General features: G+C 35.1%; 2 protein-coding genes across 17 annotated transcripts; one reads left to right on the forward strand and one right to left on the reverse strand.

Annotated features, from left to right (window-relative positions):
* The first annotated feature begins 146 nt into the window (after positions 1 to 146).
* Positions 147 to 4,939, forward strand: LOC139108988 (uncharacterized). Its single transcript, XM_070667718.1, has 5 exons — positions 147 to 421; positions 487 to 845; positions 965 to 1,093; positions 1,177 to 2,144; positions 2,220 to 4,939. Exons 2-5 carry the CDS (start codon positions 503 to 505, stop codon positions 3,921 to 3,923), a joined length of 3,144 nt encoding a protein of 1,047 aa, XP_070523819.1. The 5' UTR covers positions 147 to 421; positions 487 to 502; the 3' UTR covers positions 3,924 to 4,939.
* A 394-nt stretch (positions 4,940 to 5,333) lies between these two features.
* On the reverse strand, positions 5,334 to 24,242 carry LOC139108991 (alaserpin). 16 transcript variants are annotated; one of them, XM_070667734.1, is made up of 9 exons: positions 23,556 to 23,640; positions 17,519 to 17,640; positions 17,247 to 17,429; positions 16,885 to 17,095; positions 16,536 to 16,750; positions 16,223 to 16,417; positions 16,008 to 16,143; positions 11,664 to 11,806; positions 11,082 to 11,241 (listed from the first exon to the last, which is right to left on the reverse strand). In XM_070667734.1, exons 1-8 carry the CDS (start codon positions 23,623 to 23,625, stop codon positions 11,667 to 11,669), a joined length of 1,272 nt encoding a protein of 423 aa, XP_070523835.1. In that variant the 5' UTR covers positions 23,626 to 23,640; the 3' UTR covers positions 11,082 to 11,241; positions 11,664 to 11,666. The 16 variants fall into 16 exon arrangements, with proteins under 16 accessions (XP_070523834.1, XP_070523833.1, XP_070523826.1 ...); XM_070667733.1 differs by lacking the exons at positions 11,082 to 11,241; positions 11,664 to 11,806 and adding an exon at positions 5,334 to 5,699; XM_070667732.1 differs by lacking the exons at positions 11,082 to 11,241; positions 11,664 to 11,806 and adding an exon at positions 6,197 to 6,515.
* Positions 24,243 to 24,578: the final 336 nt, after the last annotated feature.

Below are 24,578 nucleotides of genomic sequence, written 5' to 3' on the forward strand. Positions count from 1 at the left end.
CTCTGACCCTCGATGGAAGTTTAATCACCCTCCTTTCCACGCGACGCTGGATGCGGAAAGGGTGCATTGACTTTGGTGCCAGATGCATAATCGAGTATGCGAGCGTGACGAAGAAATGATCGGCGATTGCAGACCGGAAGCAGAGAGGCTGACTCGACGAGAATCGCGGCGGTATTCGGAGTAAACGGAGGAGAAATAGTGCGAGTGGAATCCGTTTCTGGCGCGCTCCATCTCCTCCCACCACAAGACGGCCCCCGCGTACTGACCGCAGTCCCTTTAAAATTTGAATCTCACTGTCGGTTACCGAAGGCCAAAGGGTACTCCGCGCGGCGCAAGTGCGCATCCGTCTGGTGATTTAATCTGGTTGGGCAATCGCCGAGGCGAAATCGGAGCCGTCTCTCGACCTGTTGAATTCCACAAGGTGAGTCCGAGAGATCACGCAGCATCCCCGAAGTCCTCTCGTAAATCCGCTTCATCTCGTTGCAGCCGAGCCATCCGGGCGATGTCGGAGTCGAGCGGGGACAATGCCAAGTACAAGTGGACGCCGGAGAGTACCGCGCTGCTGGTCTCCGTGTGGTCCGATCGACAGGTGCAGAAGCAGCTGGAGTATGCTGCCCGGCCGCAAATCATTTGGGAAAGCGTGGCACGTTACATGAAAAAGAAAGGTTATAACGTCACGGGCAAGCAATGCCGGTCTCGTATGAAGCAGGTCTTGGTGTGCTACCGCGAGGCCAAGCGGGCGGGCACTCGCGCCGGCGTCGAGCAATACTACGAGACCGTCGACCGGGTGCTGAAGAGCAAACGCCTCGATCCCGGAAACGTAAACGTCGGCATAGATACCGTGGGTGAGTTTAATTTACTAGCGATGGCGAGCATCTCGATTCGATACCTGAAAGTATAACGAATATCTGAGGAATAAAGTTTTTTTTTTTATTATTATTAAGTATCTTTTGATTATCATTAGATGCCATCGTTAAATCGCCGCCAAAGGATGTCAAGACCAACAAGAATCTGCAGACGAGACTGAAAGTTCAGGAGCCGGTGCAATCTCTCTTTCGAACGGAAGCTTTGTCCCCTACGTGGACGACTGGACGTAAGGCGACTTCTTATTTCATTAAGAATTTTTGTTTGACGTTTGCTTTAATGATATCTGAATTCTTTTTTTTTTTTTTGTAGATGAAAATGAATATCCCGATTCTCCTGAATCGAACGAGACCATAATAGCTAAGCCATATAACAGAGTTTTCTCTCCTACAAGAGACGTTGCTATAAACACTGCCGAGTGTTTTACTCAGATGAGCAATCGAGCAATACAGACAAATCCATCTATTGAGAAGCAAAGACAAGAGGACTATCGACAGAATATGCTAGCTTCTATTCGGTATGGAGAGATTCCTTATCAGAACACAGTGCAGAACGTGCAAAATCAAATTATTCAAGAAAACATGCAACAGTATCAGAACATTCAGCCACAAAATTACACCGGGTGGAATCAATTACCACAGCAGAGCGTGTCTGCGAATAATCGGCTCAGCTTTCAGCAAAACGTACACAATCTAAATCAGCAATACCTGCCAAACGGAGCGATTCAGAACAATATGATGCAAAATCCAAATGCGATAAACGTCGCTCGCCAGCAAAATCAGCTGCACCAAGGGTTACTGTACGCAGACAATCAAGCGATGCCACAGGAGCCGCGTAAGATCACTTACGCGCAAAACCTAGCTGCGCAGAGACAGTATCAAGACATTGCGCCTCGTATATCTTGTATGGCGAATGTCGTGTCAAACGGATCACCAGATTACTCGCCGGATGTGTCACAGAATTTAAATGACGCTTTCTGTTTGTCAAAAAGCGATGACAAAGCACACAACTTAAATGAAACTTACAACAGACCTGTTAACGTAGAAAATCCTATCCTGGCGGATGCGACTGTTGTGACAAACAATGCGACCTGCAACGATGATACTCTGTTGGAATTTTTGTTGGATTCACCCACTCCATCAGAAAATTGCACCAAATGGCGGGACAGCGCCGTTAATACGGATCAAGCGCCAAGCGTACCGTTCAGAAAAAAGAAGGCGCAGAAATTGGAACAGATTATGCTCAACGCAATTAATTCTCAAAATGAAGTCGTTAATAAGGTAAAATATTTTAAAGCTACAATACATTTTATATTTTTATATGTATAATATATGTTACTCTATTTTTTTTTTTAGATTTTGACTGCACAGAATGATATGGTAACGCGATTTCTTGATGTGGACAGAGATCGGCAAAATCGGCTCGAGAACAGATTGGACCATTTATTAAACGTTGTTCATGCTACAGTACTCAACAAGAATGAAGGACACCCGTCTCCACCATCAACACCACCACCGATGTCGGAAAATGCAATTACTTGTTTGCATCCGCCACCGATGCCTGGAATGATACCGCCTAAATTGGATTTGGTTCCACCGAAGCCTTGTCGCGTGCCTTGCACAAAACCGAGTTTAAACGTGGAGCTAGTTAATCAGAACCCCATTTTAACCAGACCCGGTGTCGTGTCACCGATCACCGTCAGTCCAGCAGGCAAGAAAGTCGGTACAATATGGTCGAAATTAGGTCCGGTGTCTACATCGCCCTTCGTGAAGGCTCAACAACGACTCGGTCTTCAGCCAGTTTTCAATAATGATGCTCGCACAAAATCGTCGGCGGAAAGACGCATTGTTAGAGAAATGGGCGGAATGCGTATGAACGTGCGATGCTTAATTTATGAGACAACGAAGCTGCTAGAGGCAGAGCGTGAACTTGAAGAAAGAATAGAAAATGCTCGGCTAGAAGTGAATATGGGTCAAACGTTGACCGCACGTAGAAAGCTATTCACTCAACGGGAACCCACTCCTATCATTATACTAACCGCAGCTTTCTTGGATACCGAGTGTCGTGTTTACGAGCAAGATCCGCCTTATCACGGCACCTGGAACTCGAGGAAGCAGATACTTAAGTACACGCAGCGAGACAATCCTTTAGCTGGACAAGGCGAGAGTTATGAACGTATGCGGCAATTGAATACTGCGTTTCGATACAATTATCTAGGCTGCGAGCCGTGCGAAACATCCACACCGGCAAAATTGCCGTTCAACGTTGCCGAAAATGATAATAACGGAGCAGAGGCGCCGAAGCAGACCATTCAGCAGCTCGCGCGACTCGTGATGAACAGCGCGAGATGGCGACATTCCGCTCCGCAACAAACTTTAGCCTGTCCTACAGTTCAACCAGTGAATCAAAACGCCCAGGACGTCGAGTATAATGCGACTTTCACCGCCCCGAAAGCAAACGCCCCTCCACCTCCACCTCCTCCTGAAAAACCACCAAGACTTATCCAAGATTACGACGTGGCGCAACAAAAACATGGCAGGCTGTCGGAAAATGATCTGCGTGGTCAATCTAAGTTTCCAATGGGTTTCACTACCGCTATGCTGACTAACGATCAGAGAAGCGCGACTCTACCGCGACAGACAAACGGCGGAGCATCTAAAGCGTTAGGATTTGTCGACAATCCACTGACCGATCGCAAAAATAATGTTCGCTTCATGGACGAGGCGTTGGCTGAATTACAGCGAATGTATATCGACCGTCAAAATACCGAAATTACCGAGGCATTATTACCTTTCGTAGTGAGTAATGGTAACAGCGCGATAAGCGCGCACAATCGCAATCTAATAGAGCGTTATGTGAACGATCTGATGTCGAAAAAGTTGCCTAAAGACAAGGACACGGATTCGGACAACGATGACGAGTTCCTCGACACTACCACTAGTATGCACCCGACTTGCGTTCGCAGAGGCTCTTTAACATCGAACGGCACCGCGTCGACGGAAACTGCTCATTCGGTAAAAATTGGTAAAGCGGTAGCTAATCACTGTAGAATAAGTTAAGCGCAGGAAAAAAAGACAAAAACATATTTTTATACGTACCTTTTATATTTGCGCGACCAGTCTTCCCAGCAATTGCTCAATTGTGTGCGCTAGGTTCCTTTTCACTTGTTATCACACACATATTGTTTTTCGATCAACATTATATTTTCGTATTAGTAAATCAATTATTTTATAGAAGTAGTTTATAGAAACGAAATATTCAATTAATAATCAGATTTATTAACTGATCTTGTTAATCCTTAAATGCTACCGAGTAGAAGGTTACAAATGAATTATGCTACTTATATCGTTTCTGTAATAAGCAGGTGTAATTAAAAAAAAAATCGATGATTTTGATAATAACACTCGGGCTAATTAAGATTACTTAGTTTTCTCTGTAAAAGAAAGAAAATGTTCGAAAGTATTTGTTGAATCTAATTAATTGATTGATCTAAATCAATTTCAAATTTTTAAGAATTAATGTAAATCTCATTTATAGTTTATCTACATTACTAATTGAGAATATTAGGGGCAGCTTAGTAATTACGTTATATCAATTTTTTTATAAGTAAAACATTCCGTAAAAATGTTAAATCCGTATCGACGAGTTGAATCAAGCCTATAAGTGCAATGATATCTGTTGAGACATTCTTTATCAATTGTTTTCATTGTTTAGATTTAATTATATAATGTTTAACGCTTTTATATATCTTTGTTATACAATTTATGCGCTTTCTCTGCGTAATTATGAGCATTGATCGAGCAATTCAATAAGTATCGCGCAAGTTTCATAAAAGGAAACTTATATATTCTTAAATGAATATAATTCTTATGAGAATAATCTCTTAGTTCTTTACACCATGACATAGGTCTATATCCTATATTGTTGTTTCGCGACAAATAAATTTGTTACAAAATTATATGTAAGAAAAATGGATTATCGCCTTCGTTTCAACTTGTTAAATTGGCGATGTGCACAATTAAATTTCATTTATAAATAAGTGCCTTATGATCAATAAAGAATTTAACCTACCGATTCTTTTTCTTTCTTTCTTGGTTTAATGTGCTTCCATCAGCTTACTGATACATGGCAAAACCTCCTCTTCTTCCTACCGATTCTCTTCCATCAAACGCTTTTTACACTTTAATATTGCACATTAGATAACGTATCTCGCAATGGATAACGTCTAATGTATTTGTGATGAATTCTTCATGCTATATGAAATTATCTTGAAAAGAAAAAAATACATTCAAGACTGCAACGATATTTTAATACGTTATATAAGCATGACACACATAACGTCGCCGCGGCAAATGCAATATCTCCTTCTCAGTGTAACATACAGAAGTCACGTAAGTTACAAACAAAAAGATTATTTACCTTTTTGCCAGTGCAGAAAAAAAAAGAAAAAAAAAAGGTTTAAATTTAAATTTTTTATTTTAATATGCCTTTATTATTTATTAAATATTAAAATACAAATTCGAAAGTTTTAATCGTATCGAGAGTGAAACGATTATTATGACACATTGTTAAGAACTTGAGCGTAATTCATTTCGCGTAAGGATGAGAGAAACGTTTACGACCATCGGTTTCGCCGATTATCGCAAAAGTTTATCGCTTTTTTCCAGGATATCGATTTAATCTTTTCTGATTTTATTCAGTGTTAAATCCGGTGAATAGCGTTATGTAAGACTCCTCTTGCGGTTTCGAGCTAATGATACCGTAGATGAACGGACGATCGATACGAATTTCCTCGGGCATTGGTATAACTAAAGAATAGTTCACCATCTCGACTTCTGAAACAAATCATCAATTTCCGTGAGCCTTTATTTCTACTTCATCTTTCGTGCGTCTGTCGTACCGAGCTTCGTGCTTTAGATACGCTTAACTTTTGGAATTATATGTATAATAGAGCGTAATGAACTGTTACTGCTTCATGCTGCATGCTTTTTAAATTTTTATGTAAAGTTAGTATACTTTATAAAACGAGTTAAACAGATGAAAGGGCTCTGTAACAAAAGAATAATATTAAATAATAATAATTGATTAATTTCTCACTTCGTCATATTACTTCGTTCTTTTTTTTTCTTTTTTTTTTGTCTTTTTTTATTACAATGATTATACATATAAACTGTACGAGAAACATCGTACATACTTGAAAAAATAGTTAATAAAAATTTGAAATATATGATTTCTACTTAGAAAAAATAATTGGTAGATAATCGCTTAAAATTATTTAAAAGTATTCGAACGTTTACATTATATCACACGTGATTGAATAATCGAAGAGGAATAATAGTTCGATTCAAGCAAACGTGGCTGTTATTTATTATAATTCATTATTAGATACATACCTAAAGTTTTCTTATCAACTAAACTTGTACTGAACAAGGCTTTGTATTTTTCAAACAAACAAAAAAAAATAAAAACTAAAAAAAGAAGAAACTATTAAATTACATCAGTAATTTATCGTTTAGTGGGATCGACAATATGTCCAGCGAATAGTTTTACGGGGCTACTTTCGGTCTGAAGATTCGATTCGACGATGCTGTAGAAAAACGAATGATCCACCGTAAATTGCGGTCGTAGGCTTAATTTTATTGTCGTGGCACCTACAAAAATAATTATGCGCAAATCCTGTAAAATCATCCGTAATCATGTTCACCGCAATTAAGCTACCAATGCGGCACGTGATTACGGAGCTTAATTATTTCGCGTACAACATTACTGCTTGAATTTGCATGAACGGTGTCAATGATATCGTTAGTGCCTGATAAGGGCAATGAAATATCATGCGAGGTGAATCTTCGGGTTAGCAACGAATGCAAAATTTACTTTCGATGAAAGATTTTCGATGCACACAAATTATTAGTTGACTCGTTAATAAAGCGTTCTCTTTAAACAACAAAGATTTTACAGAAAGATTATGTCGAAATATTAAAATATTACGCGTCCTCGCTCGTATATATTAATAATAAACGCAATGTGATAAGCTGTTATTAGCATTTACAGTGGATCGCGCTTACTACAGAGCGAACATCGAGGCAGCTTCCTCTCGCCGAGATCTCGCCTCTTCAAATATCAGGCTGAACATATTGTCCAGAGAAAAGTAAGACTTTATCAACGGAATCTGTTGCTGGGTTTGCGACGGATTTGACGATGCTATACGCGAATGGGCGATCTATGAAAAAGTTAACGCCGGTCCATATCCGTGCGGATCGCTGCAGAAATGTGACAGCTGAAACAAATCGTTGGAGAACGCGATGTAGTACTTGCTGGCGTGATCATTATGCACTCGCATTCAACTACAACACGACCTTTTAGCCAAACAAAGCAATTTGTTTCACAAATATTCGTTTGCATGCAGTTTTGATATTTAAATCACTCAGTAATTCATAATGTTGCATTTGTTGAATTTTTTTTTTATTTTGGCACTCTTTTTTAATAATTATCAGAAAGTTATCAGAAAAAGAATGTAGAGTATTTGAATTATTTATTTAGTGACAATTAGCATCACTCAAAAGGCGTCAGAAATATTCTGTCTCGGAAGGTATGTGTGTTTTTACTATTACATATATTATTGCGGATTGAGAATACTTCCATAAAAAAGCGGTAAGAAATTAGGCTCCTCCTCGGAACCGATTAATTTGAAGATACTAAAGAGAAATGGACGATCGATCGCAAAGTCTCGAGTTTGTTGAATAATTTTGAAGACCAACTTCATTCCTGGAACATATCAGAATTCGTTTACACACGCTAAAAACACATTTTCGTTCTTTTTTTTTTTCTTTTACCAGATATACTAAAATAAAATGCGTAGAGAGAAATTAAAATAAAAATAAACGTACTTGTCGAATATAAAACAATCACAATTTGTGAAACAAAAAAAAAACACACACACGTTCCAGTGTAAAATTAAACATAAAACGTTAAGAAAAACAGATTTAAAAAAAAACTGTAAAAGAAGAAAATTGTAATATAATAAAATAAAAAATTGCAGTGCACGAAAGTGTCCTTTAGTGCCAAAGCATACTTAGCACCAATATTTAACCTTTTTCTTTTTTTTTTGTTAGTCATTTTCGCATATTAGCGGCACACACATACAGTTTTACAGACGTAATTTTATAGATGTTTAATTTATATTATATTTCGTTTTTTTATTATTTTATTTTAACAATTAATTCCTAATTAATATCTTTATACGTTGTCGAGTATGTTATTACAAAAAATAAATTTTATTTGGACGATTCTGGTATAAAAATTTGTCCAATAAATAAAGTCAGTGGGTTTGACCTAGCAGTTTTATTACCAGGCGCTGCTGTTACGATAGCGCATAAAAATGGATGATTAACCGAAAATTCTTGCGTTCTTCGACTTAAACCTCTCAATTTGAGTCCTGAAACTGTCATATTATATTTATTTTTATTTATTATACCTAATATTATACATGCAATATATGTTTTATCATTTTTAAGTTTTCGTTCTTTATTCGTTTACTTTACAATATCGTATTATCTATTGCAATATATTGTTACGCTGCAATATATGTATATATATTTTTTCTTTCACAAAACAAATATTAAAGTAAATTAAATAAAAAGTTGTATGCTAGAATAAAAAAAGAACTGAATGTGCAGATCAATATTGAACACAAAGAGTACAGTATACGTACACAGTGTAATAAAAATAGAAGAGGCTTGAATTAAAATCTGTTTAAGAAGAGATATTGTTAGTCACGTGTTTTAAAGCATTTCATAGCGCGTTTCATATTTTTGCTACACAAAGGAAAAACAAATAACAGCCGGGATATAAATTTAAATGCACGTTCCATCGTAATAATCTAACGTCCCGCCAATGAACGTTGAAACTTCGATACTAGGATCAGCAGACGCAATACATGATTTCGGAGTCTGTTATATTTCGGGATTAGCAACGATTCCGGAAAACAGTGCTACACGTTGACTTCCAGATTCTTGGATTTGATCAACTTTCACGATCGAGTAATAGAACGGATGATCGATACAGAGTTCCTCCACATATGGCATGGACATGACTTGAATGACCACTCCTGAAAGAAAAGCGTTGCCGACGTAAACGAGGATTCTAATTTTCTAACTAGATTTCGTTCACTATTAGACACAAATATCACAATCGTGTACACTTGTACGATTACTTTCACGACTGATGATATGGGAAAAATAACAAAAGAAAGAATCAGAGACAAACACGTGTTAAGATAACGTAGAGAAGATAAAAAAAAAAATATACATTCCAGTCGCAAACCTTTAGACACTGTGCAAAGAAATAAAATGTTTAATTTACAAATAAACGAGAGGATTAAAATAATTAAGAAGAAAGAGTGCGTACGTGTTTTTCAAATATTCCACACATGCAAAGAAACATATATGGACAACATGCACTGTCGTATATATGAGCTGCATATTAATTCATTTTATATTTTTATATTACATTGACGCTGATCGTCACGACAGTCTCCTCAAAATTGTTTTTTTTTTTTTTTTTTACAGCAAAATCTCGCTCTTTTGAGAAAAATTTTACTGGAAAAAAAAAAGAAAAATAAATTTACGCAGAGAGTATAACGCGTTTATAATAATTACAGTACACATTCTTAAATCAAACAAAGCAAACGAGTGCGAACGATTCGTGATTAACAAGCTCGCAGGCGAGAGCGAGTATGTAACTATTTACTACACATATTGACGTTTAAATTAAAAGCGAAAGGACGGACGATGATAAGTCGATCGATAAACGAATTGCGTTATGGATCATAAACGAATCCCTCAAACAATGTGATGTCGTCGTTCGTGTACTTTCCGCCTATCTTGAAGATACGATACGTGAATGGATGATCGATTGAGATTATTTCCAGCGGTGAGATCGGAGTTCTAAAGATTTTGTCCACAACGATCGCTGAAACACACCATTATTTATGTCGCCAAGTCGTAAAGTAGAAATGTAATATGCAATGATGTGAGTAATCATCGCATTGTAGAAAGAAATGAAAAATCCGAACGTGTAGCAAGTGAGAAAATTAAAAAAAAAAAAAAAAGAGGAGATGAAATAGAAATGTTACGATATGCAGAGATATCGGGATAGAACGACAATGATACGGGATATAGTAGATATATGTACAAGAAGCCTCAATGCGTCCACTGATTTTCATTTCACGTCGACTGCAGGAATCGTCGTCTTTTAAAGAGACTCGAGAAAGATGGATAATAATCTGGAATAGATAAAATGGTTTCAATACATTTATTGCCTCGGCTGAAGGGATTTTAATCTGATAATATTTTTAATATTCTTTCCAACGATACGTAGACTAGAACTTGATCCGAATTGCGTAAAATGTTAACTATACGGATTAAATATTTTTTTCACTTCTTTGGTTTTTGTACGCAGGTACACACGTTTATCTCTATGTAGACGTAATAAATAAAGGATTAATCTGTGCACTTAATTTTCATTTTGAAATAATTGTAACGTTTCGTTTACTGCGAGGATTAGTAAGTCGGAACGGTAACTATCCCGGTAAACAGCGACACGGTGTCGTAGTTTCCACTTTCCTGATCCTGAAGGCTCTTGGCAATACTATAAAAGAACGGACGGTCAATTTTCACTTCGGTTGCTATTGTCAGACAGCGTATTCCAATCTCCACTCCTGGAAACAATACATCGAATTGTTCGTGCAGTGTTCGCGGCTCTTATTTCGCCGCGGTTATCCTTCCCTCACTTTCATAACGTAAAACATGAGGAAAAAGTACAATTCGAGATGTCAAATGCTTAATATTTTATTAGCAACATTTCAAGATGTGCAAAAAGAAAAAAAAATATATATATATATATAATAAAAAAAACACGCACTAAAGAGATATTCGAAGAAATCACAGACTTGACTTGGCGCAAGCAAAGGCTGAATAACATTATAACAAAGAAGAAGTTATTCATTCGCGACGTCTTAATGTTATCACCTAGGAAATATGTACCCAATGAATTGTATGCGTTTAGCCAATTATAAATTTTCTTGAATAAAATTTCTTTCTCTTTTCGGTACGGGGTGATCTAAGAGTGCTGCCATTATTTATGCATATGCAAAGCAATATTATCAGAAAATATCACGTTTCCTAATAAATTGTATTGTAGCCATCGATCCCCCTCCCAAAAAAAAAAAAAATTAATCTTTCAGTGAAGGTTCTAAGATAAATCCGTCGAAGAGCGGAGCTACGTTGTGTTTAATGATGCAGTAGAAAGGTCTGTCTGCATTGAAGATTAACGGCTCGCGCGAAACAGCTGGAAGACCATATCCGACAACGACGATACCTACAAAAGAAATCACGACCAAATCATACGAACTTATTAAACGTTCCTGCACGCAGTCTCTAGATCGAAGCGATTTTAATTAGAGCGCGATGAACACTGAGCTATTATTCGTTTCAAGTTAATATATGTCGTTCAATTGCATGCGTTATTAGCGAAACCTGATTCGTTGACCGAACCCTTAACTTTCTATCGAAATACATATTATAACAAATTTTGTATTGTTTTTGACGGTAATGTTTTTTTTCCGGTTTATTAAAGTTATATGATTTTTTTTCTTTTCTTTTTAATATAAAATAATAACTTGTTTCGTTGCAAATGTGGTATATATGTTTACGAGTATGAAATCAAGTTTATAGCAACGTTTAACGCACGCTAACGTATTCTAAATTATTCTAAAAGCAATTATGTTGAATTTGCCAAACCTTTTATACTCTCGGCTCGATCACCTTGCCTTCGAATAAAGCTACATTGGGCGAGTTGTGTTTAATATAATAATAGAACGGCTGATTTACGTCAAATTCCATTACCGGACGTATTACCAAAGATGTGAGCACAACGTGGACAGCTGCAAATCAGTCATGTTATGTTTGATCGAATACTATCCGAAAAACTTCAGTCGAATTTTTTTTTCGCTCATGCGAAACACGAATGTACGTTTTTTTGCACTCGCGTTATTTCCTGCCCATTAATAATCATTACGTTTATTAATCACTCAAATTAAAATAGATATTAGGAGAGTGGAATAATCAATAAAGCAATAAGGACTTGCACTTTATGCATTACAAATACAATCTTTTATACATTATATCGTAAAACGATCGTAACTCAAAACGATTTTCGGATAAAAAATTAATTACATCTCTGGCTTATTCACACGACCCTCGAATAAAGAAACAGGCGAATCTTTCTCGCTATAGCGAATGTAATAGTAAAACGGACGATTTACGTTGAACTCTAACTGTTCTGTAATTATAAAGGCAGACTCCGTTTCAAATATCACAACTGTAAACAGATTAAAAAATAAAATTTTTTGTGAATTTTCTTATATGTATAAAAATTTTTTTTTTTTTTATGAATTCTTTATGCTTCGTCGAAGCTGTCGAAATTTTGTTTTACACAAATTCTTTATGCTTCGCCGAAGCTGTCGAAATTTTGTTTTACATAAATTCTTTATGTTTCGCCGAAGCTGTCGAAATTTTTTATTTAAATTATTACACCGCAAAGTAATTCTATCTTCCAGGATATTTACGCGACCCTTGAACAAAAATACGGACAACGTTCCCTTTCTGTAACGAATATAGTAAAAGAACTGTTCGACTTACGTCGAATAATAAGAACGTGTCAATTATTACACTATCATATACCGTAACTGTTAACAGAATATAAAAGATTGCTCGTTATAATTTTGTTTCATCATTCACAACTCTTTCACTTCACGTCACAGAATATCGCGCAAGAATTGTTCGTTAAGGTATTAGAAATTTGCAATTTTTTTCTTTCCAAATTACTAAACCGAGAGAAACAAACATAGGATAATCGATCGTTTGCAAAACTTAGAAGAATTACAGCGCACAATAATCTCGAGCGATGAATAATTATTATGCGAAAGAAAAAAAAGAAAAAAAAAAGAAAAAATAAGAAGGAAAAAGGGATTAAGCAAATTAAAAGAAAGAAGCAAAAGAATCTTACGGATCGTTTAGGTGCTACCGTACTTTATGATGCTCACGCATGCAACACATCTCATAAACTTCTCAACCTCAGAGTTCGTGCACAGTGCCTCGAAATAGATCGAGATCGTTTGACCATCGTACTACGAATAAAAACGGCCTGTTCGCTTTCAAGGTCTCGAAATTGGGTAGAAATCTTCGATTGCTGATCCCTACCAGAGAGAAACGTCAAATTCCACCATGTAATCTTTTACGATGAGATTTAAAGAAGCGACCAAGGAAAGTATCGAAGTACTTTTAGATAGATTCGTAATGGCGGATTGAAGAAGATCTCATAAAAAATTCCTTACAATTTCTTATGGAAAATTATGTCTTATTTACTTAAAGAAGATGTATGTATCACATACATATATTTCTCACGTAATTGTTAAGTTATTGCATGTATTACTTATCATTAAATATATTTTATTAGTTTTATTAAAACGGCATTGCTACCATGGTGTTAATTCGATATCTTTATATTAATTTTGGAAATGTTATATCACTTTTATGTAAGATATTAACAGTGATCATTCGATATATTTTTAATAAAGGAAAGAGTAAATAAAATATCGTAAGAATATTGTAAAAAGTATATCAATATCATTTACGTTTTTAAAGTAAAGATTATTAAAGAATAGTATTTTTGAACCAATTTAAATGTACTTCGACTTCCCATAATTTATTTACGTTACATTATACGTAAAAATCGGCAAGTAAAAAAGATCGAACAAAAATTAAAATGTTACAAAAATTTTTACGTAAAAAAATACATTAAAACTATAAAAGTAAAAAAGCAAAAGTAAGATAATTATTAAAAATTGTAAAATTATTAGAAATTTTATTAATGTTTTATATTTTAATATTAACGAATTATTAAATGTATCGAACGAGGACAAGATATATTAATTATATTACATAATACGTAATAAATTAATAGAAAAAAGTTATTTTTTTTTTTTTTAATAATAATTACGCGCCTACTAAAATATGTCGCAAAAATAGCACACATTTGTGTGCGAATTGACCTAATTCGTATAGTACATTTACGAAATTTAATTTCTATTATCATACAAATTTGTCGGCTAGAAAATTTCCTTCAGTATCAAATAATTAAAGACGCAACATCGTACGTTCGCGCCTCTATCACTTACGAATTAATATACGAAAAGTACTAATTATTATTTTATATCATTACGTGAAAAGGTACAAATACTCATTATCACTACCACAGGATCTTCGTAATAAACAACGCGATGCTGTTGTGTTTAATGATCGCCAGGAAGGGATGTTCGACACGAAGTGTAAAAGGCTCCACCGGTTGCCAAGAACTCGAAAGGGGTCTGACAGAGGCACCTATCAGAAGAGCATGTATCAATTATCCGTTTTAAATAGTCGGCTGCGCTCTTAGATGCCCAGAGTACTCGTGAAATGTTCGGGTGAAATTGTTACTTATTGATTTTTATTAGTCATGCCAGGACTTGACCCGAAAGTAGATACTAGTTGAAAGTGCAGGAAAAAGAAAGACTTTAACGATAATGATGCACTACTTCACCGTCGTGGAATTGAGGAGTCGTCAAGCAAGAAACCGTTTATCTAATTTTTCCAATTTGTACTTGTTTTTATTTTTAAAAGATACTTGCTTAAAATCATCTACTGGCTCAATAGACCCATCGCCATTGTTACGTAGCAAAATTATTCACGTCGGAAAGTCGTAGTCTGAGGGATCGCGTCACGATGAGAATATATCGTTACAAGAGATTTTTTTTTTTTGAAGAACCTTATTATATTCCCCTATCTTTTTCCTTAATATTTTTCGTTATCGTGATTATTTTTTTATGCCGTCAAACATATACCAAACTCCTTGATAATGTCGATGAACGCGTATTTTAATGTTGTTAAAAAATAATTTAACAGACACGCAGATAGATTTTTACTTCACTTTTAAGTTCAGAAGTATTCAATTTTTGTTACTTCATCAGTTATACCTAATTAATCGTATAATTTTATTTTACAGATAAACTGCAAAAATCCAATTTAAGTATAATAAATATGTTTAAGGATTAAAAAAATTTTAATTTTGTGTTAATATAAAAAATTCGAATTGTTCTTTCGAAATAAAATCGAATACTAGATGCAGACGCAATAAATAAGGCGATCATTATAATGCTTTCATGTTAATTACATGAAAAGTTTGAAACAAGTTATCAAATATCAACAATCATGTGATACTGAAACGCTCAATGTACTATAAAAATTTAATTGTAAAATTTTAATAATCAAAGTTTAAGCGAAAATAAATATCAATACGTTATTAAATTAATCTTTGTTCAATAACAGATGTACAACAAACTGCGGTGCGGTGCAATGTACGATAAAGCATGTATCGGCAATGCAATAATATGATTGCAAAAATAAAGATATTAAAGGACACAAAGAAAGGAAAAGTAGGAAAAACATAAAAAATATACTGTGCGGACAAGCAAATCTGTTGATGTGAAAAGCAACGTGAGCAACATTTAAGCTATCACACTCAGCTGAAAATTACGGAAGCGTACAAATTCACATACATTCGTGGAAACTCTAAGAGCGAAAAATTTAGAATTTTGCAATAAGATTAATACAACGTTAAAAGAATGTCACATGCACGATCAAATCAACTTCGAAATCATTTCTTAGAGTTTCTCAGCAGCGAAACAAAATCTCGACGTATCCCAAATAAAATAAGACGAAATATCATCTAGCTTATTACTATTTTTCTTTAATATTGTATCTAAATTATTAAATCACACATTAAGTATTGCCCGATATATAACTTTTTTTTTTAAAGCTACAAATAACACATTATATAAAATTGTAAAATAATAAAAGCATAAATAAATAAAAACAAATAAATTGTAAAATGCAAATGTGTAGAATTTTTCTATAATCTTATAAAAAATTAATTTGACTGGCATACGTTCTTGTGTTTAAAGATTATTTGAATACGGAGTTTCAAGATAATATTTCGTCTATCTTTGAATAAAAACAAGTACAAAAAACAGTTCAAAGTGTACTTACCAGTGACGGCGGCCGCTTCACTACCCTCTTCATTAACTTCGATAAAAGCTTTTTGCACAACTTTGCTAATTTGCAAAGGTATATTTGAAATGTCTGAAAACTCAGCGCTATCACTAAATGCTCGAGCAAGGCCCATCTAAAACAAATAAGATCACCAATAAAATGCAACTGTCGCATTTACTTTGTGTTATTATCTACAAAACATTTTAATGTACCTTCTGAGACAATGTATTTGCAAGATCCAATTTGGATTCGGTTCTAAACTTGGGCAGGAACAATCGCACTTCGCGTTCGTACGTTTGTGCGAGGCGACTGCTGCATTCCGCGCTGACTTCCTCGAGTTTGTCGATTAGCGGAGTTAAGCCGTCAACTTTATTAGGTAGAATGATCACCATGCTGACCTCTTTGTTCTACAATAATAAAAACTGAGCTTAGAAAGAGAAATTTATAAGAAATCGATGTAACATTCACTATGAAAAGCCATTTCAAACGTTTAACTTTTTCGAAAATTAAAAAATGCATTATTACCGCGTATGGTAGCTCAATGCACTTAGCATCGTACTCCGGTAATTCGGCATATTTGTAGTTGCCCTGTCTGTACATAGTTGGAACATGCTTTACGGTATTGGCATCAATGTGGAACGGGCGGTCTGAGGTAAGTTTAGGATTGAACTGGCGAGCCCAATTACCCTTGAAATACACCGCATTTGCAAGTATCAATGCAGTACTAGCATCTATATCGTCTGTAATAAATAATAAAAGCTTCCATAAGTTCACATTCTTGAAAATTCGATTCAGTAAACTTTTTAAAATAATAGAAGTATATGTATGATATTATAATTTTAAATATAAGTTTAAAATGTGAACTGTTCTTTACCGGGGTTAATAATGCTCTTAATGCGATCGTTGGTTTTTTCTTTACACCAAGTATTGACGACATTTGCTGCTTCTTCTTTTTTAGAAAAGTCCACCGACTGTATATCGGAACGATAGTACGTCTCAAGATCCTGTTTATATTCAGATTTCACTGGGAAGTCTTTACCGATATATAACTTGTTGGCGAGCTTTAAAGTAACGTTCTCAACGTTCTGCAAAAATAATATTTTATTACTAAACAATAACATTTTAAATTAATTTTATTCTACATTTTATATCATTCAAGTAATGTATATTTATATTATGCAAGTATTACGGTTTGTGATAGAGTAGTAATAAATGGTAAAATAATTTAATAATTACATTCAGTTTATCGATGAGATTCTGAAAACCTTCAAGAGTTTGTGCTTTTGTATTTGGAAGCTTGAGAACACTTTTAAATTCTTCTTGGGTTTGTCCTGCAGCGCCGATAGCAGCCATACTCAAGGCAATGTCGGCACTTAGAGGAGAACATATCAAATTGTCTGGTTTTTCTTTTACAACAGTCTAAAAACAGCATTATAAAGATTACAACAGCATTACAAAGAATATTAAAGTTTAATAGAAAATGTGACACATAAATTAAATTTAATTACCTTCACAAAGTTGTTGGAAAATAATTGAGCACCTTGAGTAACGGCTTGGAAAGCCACACTGTTTTCACTTGGTGCAGCCATAGCTGATGCAAATAGACAAAGCGCCAAAAAACTTCTCTGTACTGTAATGATAACAGAAAAAGGTTTCAGAATTAATAAACTTATCACAAATATATCTGCCAATTCAGACAGTTCGAATATATAATGAGAAAAAAATTAGGAAATTATTATTTTTACTAAAATAATTTTAATATTAACAATAATATGAGATATATCGTGTTGTTAAAAAGTAACGTCGTAAATACCATTACTTCGAGCATTATAGGACTACTGTCAAAAACACTTGTGCTCGAAGGCCGAATACACATTAATCAAACAGTAATTTTAATTCCAGTTTTAATTCTAGTTTTAATTTAATAAAAAATAAAATAATATAATACAAATTTAAACGCTATTTTTTTCTTAAATTAGGTTGTAACTCGAGATGCGCAAAACAAAGTTCTGTTAGAATTATGTAATGATTAAGTATATAAACGACTGCTCAATTCACGTGTGTAAATTCCAAGCGAATGATTCAAATCAAACATTGCTTTCCATCATTTTCTTTACTTGCACGACATAAACCTGTTTTTGACACATCGTATGCTTGAAGCAAAGACGTCATTCTCTTTTTGCAGTTATATCATTGTGCTTTTTTTTAACTTTCAACGCAAAATAATTGTCATTATACAAGCTGCTAGATAAATCGGAAGTAATTACGCTCAAAGTTTCACATAAAACCACAAAAATCAATACTATGTCTGTTTAAACTGGATATCTATCGATATCTCTAACTAACGAAAAATTTTTCGCTTGCGACAGCAATTGTCCCTAATCGCTAACAAATATGACATAACATTTTCTCAAAACATATAACAGATAACGTTATAAATATAAAAAAGTCAAAAGTTAAAAATAAAAATGAGTTTACTCTACAAACTTATCATAAATTATCATTTTTCAATTTCTTTTATTATTTAATTTTAATATCGCCACACATAAAATTTATTTGCAAACTTTTGCAATGTTATTCATAATTAAAAGAAAAATTCCGCAAGTTTAATATTTCTTGATATCTTAAATTAAATAAAAACGTTATTCAATACATTGCAAAATAATGCGTGCGTAATAATCAACTAATTCTTAGAATTATTTAAAGTAAAAATCAGTTTATGTAAAAAAAAATAAAAAAAATAAAAAAAAAATGAAAAAATACGAGATATCATTGCATTTAACGATAAAGTAAAGAAAAATAACAAACGAGAATAACTCGGGACCATTTAACGGATGATGTTTCCGGCTGCTTCGTTGGGGAAAACCCATTAAGATTGCTAATGTAACAGTTATATTATGTACGTGCGACTAACCGCGCGAGACAACTCGATATACAGCGGCAGCTTTGTTTAATGCAGCTGACCACAAAGTTTAACAATATAAATTGCAAGATTCAGTGTTTATTTACGCGCACCTACAAATTAATTTATTAATTGCCTCACGTGTTATACGTGCGCGACAAATCTGTTGCGGCGATACTAATCAACTGATAATGAAAGAACGCTGGCCGCTATCTGAGAACTGATTCACACCGAACGAGAACAGTGTTCGGTGGTATCGATCACCTTGGAGCCGGGAGTCCGACACGAGTCCAAAAATTACGACTCGCTGGACAGTATTATCGCCGATATGTCGATTCAATGCGTATCGATAAGACGTCGTTGTCGTTGTAAGGATTCAGACTTGTGTGCCCGATAACGATACAGAGGGGTTATCGTGGCCTTTTTACCAAGGCAGCGGTCCATTTGATTTTGTTGCCACGAGAGGCATTAATTGTAAGAAGAAAAATCTAATTTAAATATTTCAAATTTCAAATTCCAAGCTCGTGCAATTTATATTATTTACGCGCGATGATGTAAGCGAATCTACGAGATGCATCTTAGGCTCAGCGGATTCCAGCGATTCGGCAATCCGCTGAGTATTTGTAAAAAAATTGGCGCACGCGGTGTCAATCACCTGCGTCTACGCGTCGGATTAGAACAAAGGTAAAATAATTAATTTCCGATCTGTCGAAGTTCAGCCGGTTTCTACATGAGTTGGAAGTACGCGGACTATCGGTCGCGTAAACGAGATGTAATAACAAACAGATGATAAAAGAAATAGCAATACCTAACACAAAGTCATTTTCACAAACATGAGTCGAAAAATTAAATTTAGGTTTCTACATGAGTTGGAAGTACGTGCAGGACTATCGGTCGCGTAAACGAGATGTAATAACAAACAGATGATAAAAGAAACAGCAATATCTAACACAAAGTCATTTTCATAAAGATGAGTCGAAAAATAAAATTTCAACTACTTTCCGACATAACTGACGATTCTATTTAATATAAATTTATTATATCGAACTTTTCCGAGTGGAAAATCCTCATTTTCGCTCACCCTCGAAAAATTCAGAAATTATTATCTCTCAATCTTCACGCGAAATTTTGTCGGTTTAATTACCGCGATTGGAAGACGTCACGAACGAGCTTCAGCACCTTATCCCACCGGCTTATTCACCTTAGAATGTTCAAATTAACCCTGTATATAATTTACACCAAATTCCACCCTCGAATATTATAAAAATATGAACGAACCGAAGGCGTTCATCAAGTCTTAGAATACCTCACCGTCCATTAAGAGCCGGTTGATTCAACTTTTTGATAAATTTATTCGTCAAGCGAACCCGGAAGGAGTATCTTTATCCACGTGGAAAGAAAAGGAAAAATAGACATATGTTTGCCGGATAAATCGACTAAAGAGTTCGCGACCAAAAGCGCCTTGCGAATCTACTTACGTGTACTCATCTTGCTCAACGAAACACGTCTCTTCTTCAAGCACTAAACGCCTACTGCGGAGGACTATCCGGCGAGCGAACATAAAATAGCGATCAGCGGTATCTCCTGAGGAAAACCCCAGTCCAGTCCCCGCCAAGAGAACGAGTCTCTGTCGACGTAGACGATTGCAATGCCACGGCACGACCAATCGTGGGGAAGAGCGCGTTCGTGCGACTCGAATCGGTGTCGCTGCTCTTTAATTGATCTTCGATCGCGACCCTGAAGAACTCGCGTCATCCTAGCCCAACTTGGAATACGAATGCGAGACCCCAGGCTCCAGGAAGATACGAAAAACGCTCGGTCGCGATTATCTCGAAGGCCTGATAGTCAAATTTTTTTATTTTCATCGATTTATGTTTCAAGGGATGCTCAGGGATGGAAAACGCGAGAGCTCGCTTGACCCTGAAGACCCCGACTTCGCTCTTCGAGGCTCGAGAGATAAAACGATTCCTCCTACAATCTTTTTCTAGGAAAATCGACGTACGTCTTAACGTAAGTATTATTTTCACAAGAGCAAAAATATATTTCTGACAATGAAGAAGATTGAGTTCTTGGGAAGTCGCACCTAACTGCAATTTATTTGACTGCAATTGCGTTTTCCACTTTGTCCAATGTAACAACGTCTTACTACTTTGTTGATATTATCACTATGTTACTGATATCGTTCTGCGAAACTGCATGCTAATTATAATAATCGTTAAGTTACAAGAATAGATATCCTAAAGTTTTTGGTATTTTTTTCTTCTTGTTTTTTTTTTAAGGAATATTAGTGGGAAGATCCTCGAGAGAAGTTGCTTTTTTACGAGATACGAAACCAGTTCTAGGAAACCAGTTGCCCAGTACAAGGTTAAATTTATAAATGTACTAACGCTTTCCCTCCACTTTGATTTCGATAAGTAATCGCACAAACGTTTGCGCAGGTGAAAACATATATGTTTTCAGCATACGCTCTTAAAAACGCCACTTTATGGTGCAGAAATAAAACAGAGGATGACAGACAAGAAGAATTATGTAGACAGAAGAAAATTGAGCTCGGAAATTGAAGTTATATTTTATTCTAGCTATAAAGTTAATAATATAAACTTTAAAAAGTAAAAAAAATAAAAAAATATATATATTTAAAATACTAATTTTGACACATTGCATGTTAAAATCTTTTCCTTTTTGTGTACGATTTTTTTTTTACAAGAAATTTATTTCATTAATTAATAGGTTTATAAGCAAACCGATGAATTTTTACGTTGTTATTCAAAATAAGACCGTGGCATGTGACTATGCATTGATGAGATATTTATTACAATACTTCCAGGTTTATATCCATCGCCGTTCATACATGAATGTTCCTTACGGAAAGCGAGAGAGAGAGAGAGAGAGAGAGAGAGAGAGAGAGAGAAAAAAAAAAAAGTCGCGTAGATATATTACGCGGTAAAACCGGTTATTCTACGGGATTATCCTACAGTTTGTGACGTCGTTACAACTTGTTAATATTGTAGTCCCTGCAATGAACATGACGGTGTAAAATAAATGAAGTAAAATTGACTATTTCGAAAAGCTTATACCAGACGCGAAAATCTAAGCGAAGAGCTTCTTAATCTTTTTGTTAGAGTTGCATATACACATTTAAGGTTCCCTCAAAAGTTATAAAAAAATTAAAGCCTGAAAAATTGAACCTGAACATTCGATATAAAATTAATGTAAATATATAATAATATATGTATACGTAAAAAAAAAATATGCAAAAAATCTATAAGTGCTTTCCTCGTTACACAATAGTCATCAAAGACAGCCTACGTCATTAAATTGCGCGGAACAATATCAGCAGTTTTTAATTTTGCAACCTGCTACACGTCACCGTTAACTTTCAAAAGAATGCGACAGACGGAAACCTTTTAGCATAAATAAATCTATTTTTCCGAAATTCCATGCATTAATCTGAATAAATAAATAAAAAATAAGTGAAGAAGTAAAAAGAATAGAATGAAAAGAATGAAACGGAAAGAAGCGACTAACGGGCTTTCTTGATTTATAGTAGTACGATGAGAAAAAAAAATGTAAAGTAAATTAATTAATACTAAAAGCAACAGCTATTATTAAAAACAAAATTCTTATCGCTTTATTAATATGTAACATTTATTATCTCTGTCTTATCTATACTTTCCTTTACTGTTAATTACTTTAATATTCGAGCAAATTTTTTATACTTGGAAAAATTATTGTTTCCAACAAATTTACGTGTCTTTGAATTAAATTGAGAAGCGATTACGTTGGATAACACCAATGCATTTAATTTCAATGCCTAGCAATGTATGTATATTTGTAATGTACATTCGTGCATTTCCACGCTGCTTCGAGATCTTCGACGCGATCGTGTTTTGATAATCACGGTTTACGTCTTTTACGGTGCATAGAGCCTTTGATCGTGCTGCGCGCACATATATGTTCCGAATGCTGACGTCATTCGAAGTATAACGTACGATTCACGCAAGCTAGGCGAAACGAGGCGGGGCGAGGCGGGACATAACGACGTATTGATAATTATGAAACATTACGATAAATCTGCATACCAATTTACCAAACGGCGACTGGCGGGAAAGGCTGCGAAGTTATGAGCTTCCGGTACTCGTGATCAGCGCTTTCTTGAATTTAATTTTGCTTGTACACTGCAACGCGAATTATTCGGCTGACACCCGACCGCCATGTCACAAACCGTGTTATCCGATCACCAAGTTTTAGTCGACTACGGAGTAAAATTAGTCATAAGACGTCGGTAGCGAGTCGAAGTATCGTCGTAGTCGAGAATCGATACCCGGCACCGAGTCGACGGAAGTGACGTAACGGAAGCGCCACACACATGATTAGGCGATGAATCAACAGGTGTCGAGTTGGCGAAAACATCTCGACCCAGTTTACTATGTTGCGAACCGATTACCTGACTCATTTAACCAGATAATGAAATATATTTATGTGATAACGTCGATGACGACAAAATGATAAACTTTTATTTAAAATAAAAAACTTCCTCTTTTTTCCTTTCTATTTTTATTAATTGCCTGCGACTTGGAGAATCGTTAAACTTATGAGAATTAATTCGGAAAGTAACGGATTCAATTCATGAAGAGACTTACCGTTTATTTTGCCGCAAGAATAAAAGACAGATATACTGAACGACAAAAAATGCAAAATATTGCATAACATATTACAGACTAATTGCATTACTTAAAAAATATACGTATGCGTCACTCCAAATTTAACAGAAGTATGTTGTTAATAGATTTAACACGGAATAAAAGACGAGTCGTAAATACGTACGCCGGTTAACGAAAACGTCTCTACACTATCTGTCTATTTTTTTTTTTTACCACTAACGACGGTTGTCGTTACAGTATCGAAAATTCAACAAAATTGACTATAATGGACATTTTCCAGAAATTATAAATGTACCCTTGAGAGAACTAACTACGTGTTGGTTAATAATACACCGATGGTATGCAGTTTATCGCAGCGTTTAAAGTACCTGGGATTTATATATCTTATACTAAAGCTAGTCATTAAACTTCTCACTAAGATAGAGATATCGTTTCACCGTACGGAAGTGGAAAGCACAGTGACATAAAACGGGCAATTTCGAGAACGATATAGCAGATAGACGTCGAAAAAACATGTAATTCTTAATTAAAAATGTATTATTAACTTACTTTTGAAACGATGGGATCTTGGATGCTTCGGACAGCCGGCTAGGTCTTCGATGTTTCACACGGTGCAACTTGGCGCGTTTTAGAAATTAGTGAGTAACCGCGTTACTCAACCATTGTGCCTCTGATAACGTGAACTCTGGTGGACCGGTATGTGTGTGCTGATTACAAATGAAACACTCATATTTATTATCTTTCCCCTAAATATCTATACCTGCGCGCGCAATATTATTATTACTCTTGCAATAATTTTATTATATTCAGAGAATACTATAATACATGTTAATGTAGTATAAGAAATATTTTCGTTTGAAATTTAGTATTACTGAGTTTCTTCTCTATTTCTCACATATTATACATATGTGTATGTATAATAAAATAAAATTAAAATATATTTACCAGAAAGAACAACAGTTATTTTCTATGCAATTTCCAAAGCACACTTTAATCTTTACA

The sequence above is a fragment of the Cardiocondyla obscurior genome, linkage group LG16 (assembly GCF_019399895.1).
Source record: "Cardiocondyla obscurior isolate alpha-2009 linkage group LG16, Cobs3.1, whole genome shotgun sequence".
NCBI classification, from domain to species: domain Eukaryota; kingdom Metazoa; phylum Arthropoda; class Insecta; order Hymenoptera; family Formicidae; genus Cardiocondyla; species Cardiocondyla obscurior.

Coding starts and splice junctions, on each gene's coding strand:
- LOC139108988 (XM_070667718.1), top strand. CDS start 503: ATGTCGGAGTCGAGCGGGGACAATGCCAAGTACAAGTGGACGCCGGAG. Junction 1,094..1,176: donor CCCTACGTGGACGACTGGAC/GTAAGGCGACTT, acceptor TTTTTTTTGTAG/ATGAAAATGAATATCCCGAT. Junction 2,145..2,219: donor AAAATGAAGTCGTTAATAAG/GTAAAATATTTT, acceptor TTTTTTTTTTAG/ATTTTGACTGCACAGAATGA.
- LOC139108991 (XM_070667723.1), bottom strand. CDS start 23,625: ATGTTATGCAATATTTTGCATTTTTTGTCGTTCAGTATATCTGTCTTT. Junction 17,430..17,518: donor TTTCCAACAACTTTGTGAAG/GTAATTAAATTT, acceptor TGCTGTTTTTAG/ACTGTTGTAAAAGAAAAACC. Junction 16,751..16,884: donor TAAGAGCATTATTAACCCCG/GTAAAGAACAGT, acceptor TATTTATTACAG/ACGATATAGATGCTAGTACT.